The sequence below is a fragment of the Condylura cristata genome, unplaced genomic scaffold, assembly GCF_000260355.1.
Source record: "Condylura cristata isolate star-nosed mole 26May11 unplaced genomic scaffold, ConCri1.0 scaffold00008, whole genome shotgun sequence".
In the NCBI taxonomy this organism is placed as follows: Eukaryota; Metazoa; Chordata; class Mammalia; order Eulipotyphla; family Talpidae; genus Condylura; species Condylura cristata.
Window position 1 is genome coordinate 22565193 of NW_004567109.1, and position 6000 is coordinate 22571192.

Consider the following 6000-nt stretch of genomic DNA (forward strand, 5'->3'; position numbering starts at 1 on the left):
AATTGCATTTATGTTTGGGATGTTTATTTTCTTTATATATTTGTTCTTAAAGTTAGAAAGCAAACACACACAAAAAAATTCTACATGGAGTTAGAGATGATGGTTTTCTCCCTTTGTCCTTTTTTGCAATATTCAAATGATCTAAAAGGTATTACAAAGCATTACATCAGTCAGAAAGAAAACTAAATGGGAAGACACTGTCTTAAGAGGGTTAGCAAAAGGGCCCTCTCTGGTGGTACATCAGGTTAAAGAGCAGAACTATGAAGCTACTTGCAGCCATTAAGCACCAAGTTCCATCCCAGGCCAGGGAAGTAAGCCATATGGCACAACAGACCTCTTCTGACCCACCCGCTGCACCCCTCAGCAGTGTACTTTGTCAATCTGCCTGTTCTGCTCCCTACTCTGTCTCTGGTGAACCTTCTCAAATCCCCAAACCAGCCGCCCCCACACGCACCTCTGTCCTGTACCCCAGTTCTTCCATGCATAAATAAACCTTTGAAAATTTTTAAAAAGTAGGGGGGCTTAACAAGAAACCTAGGTTTCTCAATGTGGCAGAAAAGAATAGCCAATAGATGGCAGGAAAATGTACCTAGAAAATCTAAAGGAGGCAATCTTTTCACAAGTAAGTAATATTGTGTCGATTTTTTTTAAAGATTTATTTATTTATGCATATAGAAATGAGATACAGGCCAGAGGTGTGGTGGGTGAGAGAATTCACCAGAGACAGAGTGAGGAGCAGAACAGGCAGATTGACAAAAAGTACACTGCTGAGGGGAACACCGGGCAGGTCAGGAGAGGTCTCCGATGCCATGTGGGTCACCTGCAGGGCAGGGATCTAACTCATGCTGAAGTGGCTTTACCTTCTTAGCGCTGTGCTTGAACCCGCTGCGCCACCAGGGAGGGCCCTTAATGTGTCGATTTTCACAAAAAGTACCCAAAGACCATATCTTCTTAAGGAAATACTCCAAAGTCTATTCTATAATCTTGTTCCAAAATGGCCAGGTATCTTATAAAGAAAGGAACTCCAAATGCATCTAGTCACTACTTAGAATTCTTGGGGGGAGGGGGGGGTTGTTGGTGTAATAGTTATCTTTTTTTTTTTAAGATTTATTTATTTGTACATTCAGAACTGGGGTACAGGCCAGAGGCTTAGGGGTGGCGAGAGGCTTCACCAGAGAGTGGGGAACAGAACAGGCAGATCAACGAAGTACACTGCTGAGGGGAGCAGTGGGCGGGTCAGGAGAGGTCTGCCACGCCATGTGGTCTCCTCCGGGGCAGGCGGGAATCGACCTCATGTGGAAGTGGCTTTAGTTTCTCAGTGCAGTGCTTTAACCCGCTGCGCCACCAGGGAGGGCCCATAATGGTTATCTTTTAATAAATAAAATGTAGAACTAGATTAAAACTTTTCTCTCATGGAACAATAATGGTATAAAGAAGTTTTTAAAAGATGACAGAATATAAATTTAAACCTATCTTATTTGCTAAAAGAGCAGTATGAAACTTATGAATGGAAGTTCCACCTGAGCATGAGATGTAAATAGCTACAAAGGATGATTTCTTCCAAACAATGAGAAAACAAAGATTAGTCAGACCTATTTTCAAGCTGCATCAGAGAAGTGAGGTTACAAGGCAACCCAACAAATCATATTCCTAAGAGGGAACAAGGAGAAAGAAAGGGGGGACTAACTGATCTCTGGCAGAGAATGGCAGAAAGAAGAGTCCATCATTCAAGCAGTCAAGAAATCTGCCAAACTTTGAAAGGTTGAGCAGGAAGTAACTGATGGCTACCTTGGAGTGACAAAAAACTCCCCCACCTTTTATTAATCTTATAAATTTAAAAACTCAAGGTTGAGATAGGGACAGCAAAACCTCTCACCCACAGGATATTGGCAAAGAGTGCTTTTGAGCAAGGAAAAATAGAAATAAACCCTTTTAACTATTAAGAAAAGATAGAAACCCTTTTCTCAGGACACAGGCAAAAATCTACCACTGATGAAATAGAGGTAAAAACAAAATGCCTTTATGTCTGGGACAAGCAGCTGAAATTACCTTGGGTCCAAATTTTACATTGATCTGCTACAGATAGGAGAAAGGAAAGAAACTCCTATCCAAAAGCAACTATAGATAAAAGATTAGGTAAACTAAGGGAAAGGACACTGAAAAAGCACCAATCACAAGTCCAAGGGTCTAAATAACAAGCAAATATAGTCTACTGATAGAAGAGGAGCAGGAACATTTAAGACCCTTTATGCTATTTATGTAAAACTCTATAATCTAAATTTCTTTCAAAATGCTAAAAAACTTACATGATAAAAACAGTACTAATTGTAATATTATATTATTTTTTGCCTTAGACTATCGACTTACCTGAACTGTGCATACTAATGTTGGTGAATATTACATTATTTGATACTTTTCGCTAGTCATTCCTATAATATAACTAAGTGCTAACAAACTAATATTCTTTAAAATATAAAATTACTGGCGTAGGGCCCTCCCTGGTGCTGCATGTTAAAGCACAGCACCGAGAGGGTGGAGCCACTTCAGCATGAGTTCCATCCCCGCCCACCCTGGAGGTGATCCGCACATTGGGCAGACCTCTCCTGATCTGCCTTGCTGCTCCCCTCAGCAGTGTACTTCATCAATCTGCCTGTTCCGCTCCCCGCTATGTCTCTAGTGAATCCTCTCACTGCCCCTGCACCTCTGGCTTGTACCCCAGTTCTGTATGCATAAATAAATCAAACAAAAAAACCCTTAATTTCCTATTTTGACATCCTAAAAATGACAATTAGAATTTCATCTTCAATTATGTAAGCCTCCATAAAGTTTTATCTTCCATAGAAAATAATATTAGTGCTTACCATATAAAAGTAATAATTTAAATGAAATTCTTACCTTCCAACCACTGCCAGCCTCTCTATAGTATGGGAAGTTATCACAAATCCACTGGTAAATCTCACTTAGAGTCATTTTCTTTTTGGGTGAGCTATTAATCGCAAATGTAATGAGGCTGGCATAACTGTATGGAGGTTTCCCATCTTTGTGCTGCTGGACTTCTTCCTGGTCCAGAGTTGTATTTGGGTCAAGGAGTGCGTTCTTCTTAGAAATTCCTGTTCCATGTGCATTTTGTGACGCATCAGATTTTTGGATGGCTGCTCTCATGGTGAGCTGTGGTAACCAGTCCATAGATGTTAGGCTGCTCTCCAGTTCAGATGTCATCCTGAAGGTAAATAGACTCCTTAGTCAATATCAAGGAAAGAACCCCTGCTTCTCAAAATATCCAATATTCACAAATCTAGGAGTTCCAAAGTGAGGGAAAGCCTGAGTTAAATCTGGAGGAAAAAGATTGAGCATGTTAATGACTACACCAAAAATTTAAGGGATCAACATTTCCAATCTTTTTTCTTAATTTTTTCCTCTCTGAAATATAAATTTGGTTTTAAAATGTTTAAGATACAGAATGATACATACACAAAGTGATTCTGATACCAATCTTTCTGAAAGAGACTATCAGTCACTTTAAAGCATGCAACTGAATCACAGTTTGAAAAATTCAGTTTGCAGACAAGTTCTTTAATCACCAATATCACAAGTCCTTTAAAAAACTGAAAATGGCATTTCATATTCACAAATTTTAGGGGAATCATACCAGCAAAAGAATATCAAAGGGAAAGTGGAAGCAGAAGGTTAAAGAAATAACTAAGAAACAAGCAAAGGCATTTTCAAGAAGGAAAGAAGGCAGTAGAGCAGGTGGGAGGTAGGAAGAGTAAAGCAGGGTAGACAAGAATAGCAAAGAGACAAGCTAGCTGGGGGAGTTGACCTGGGAGAGGAATGCAAACTCAAGGACACAGATGAACAAGAGAAAAAGAGGCTAGGCAGTATCAGGCCATTAAAAGAAGTATACATATACTTGTATTTGTGTGTGTGTGTGTAAAACAACAGGTAAAAGAACAAGCTTAAGAAAAAATAACTGAAGATCTACGATATAAGAGAGTGAATCATATAAATTGGGACAGCAAAAAAAGGAGCATTAAAAAGCTCGAGGACAGGCTTAGGCAAACTTACAGTGATCTGGATTCTACAATGATCTCTCCAATGATGAAAAATTCAGACGATTACCACCAAGAGAAAGAAAAATGAAAAACAAAATCTACCAGGTTAACACATATTCTGGAAAAGGGAAGAAGCTACTGTAAGAATTGAAAATAAAAATATAGAAACAAAGCTTGACACCTCACACTGGAAATAACTTATCAGCAAAGAGTACAAATCTTTCTATTCTGAGATCAAAGAAGCAAGAACAATGACCATGACAATAAAGTAAAGAAGAATCTCATACAGGATGCTGAGCCGAAATGGCTGCATGCAAAAAGAAATCTGGAATACATGCTGAAGATCTAAACTTCTAGGTGGCAACAGATAAAATGATGAAGAACACAGGCTCTCAAGTCAAACACAACAGATCTGTTTCAAATACTGGCTTCACCATTTACTAGCAGGACCACTATGAAAACGTTTACTAACATCCCTAAATCTCAGCTTTCTCATCTTTAAAATCAAACAATAAAGATATTCTAAAGTTAATTTAAATTATTAATTTGAGAATTAAAAGTGATAACATATACACAGAACAAACACTCAATAAATGTTAGTTAGCTAATACTACTACTCTAGGTGTATCTTAGAATGGTACCAATCCACTGTAGAATAAACCAGATAAAGCAACAACAATTATAAAGAAAGAGACAGGCATGAGGATTCTACCTGCATTGCCAATAGTCCCATTATCTTCTTTTTCAGGTATCTAACCCACAGTTTTACCTTTCTCAATTTCTCAAATTCCCTCCACCTCCATTAGATGCATTCCTCTGAAACCAAACACCTTCACATACATAAAAAACTTGTCATACTACTCAAATCTCAGTTAGAAATGCTTGTTCCCCGCATGAAATAAATTATAAGAAGGAATAAATTATAAGAAAGAAGACAATGTAATTTAGAGATCACAGAATACACCAACAGAATGGGCAAGTACCTTAGAGATTATAGGCTAATCCCCTCAACTTTCAACGTCAAGATGAAGAACCAGGGACTTCTGAAGTCTAAAAATTTGCCAAAATTCTCACACAGTAGTTACCAGCAAAACTAAATCAAAGATTTCCTATGCAAAACCCAGTAGTTTTCCTGTCATTTCTCATTTGCAAAGTGAGGATTAATAATAGAACCTATCTCACTAGTGGAAACCGCTCATAACAGTAGCAGGCAAATAATATATGTTCAGTAAATATTAGCTACTAGTGATGGTATTAATGATAATAGTAGTTAATACTGTTATTGTTCAAATTTCATTCAATAAACACTGGCTATTATTATGCCATGCTATCATCCTCAATCAATCTGAGTAGCTTAATTTTGTTCATATTCCCAAACCAGTTAGTCCTATACGCTTACAAAGTTAGTATCAAAGCATGTTCTGAATTGAAATGTAATCGGATGCAGATGCATCCCATTTACAACCATCTTTAACTTGTTTCCTTCCACCAGCACCACTATTTGAGACTTAATGATAAACACACAATAAGCTGGCAGTTAGTATATATTGCAATACTTAATAAGAAATCTACAGCTACACATATGTGGTTATAATACAGTAAGATTTTATACACACTGGCACAAAAAAATGATAAAGTTCCTGTCTCTAAGAACTAATGGTCCATTTAGGAAAGTCAAACACAACTCAGTAAGTGTAAAGCTGAGCTCTGGGCTGTAAAGGCTCAGAAAAGGGTAAGATAAAATGGACTTAAGAGATGATAGCAAGAACTTCAGCTAAGACTAAAAGAAAGTTAACATTTAAATAGATCGGGAAGAAATCATCAAAGACATCATGAGTAAAAATTATTCCATTTTCTGGAGCTGGAAAAGATCATGCTTAGTGAGATAAGCCAGAAAGAGAAAGAAAAATACCGGATGGTTTCACTCATAGCAGGAGTATAATGGACC

The 6000-nt window shown here is 37.8% G+C and overlaps 1 protein-coding gene across 2 annotated transcripts in view; it reads right to left on the reverse strand.

Annotated features, from left to right (window-relative positions):
• FOXJ3 (forkhead box J3) overlaps positions 1-6000 on the reverse strand; it is a 78169-nt gene that overhangs the window by 43307 nt on the left and 28862 nt on the right. For both annotated transcript variants that reach the window (XM_012722618.1, XM_004678866.2), the window contains exon 3: positions 2896-3220. In XM_012722618.1, the coding sequence (XP_012578072.1) occupies positions 2896-3220 (325 nt within the window). The remainder of the gene's footprint in view (positions 1-2895; positions 3221-6000) is intronic.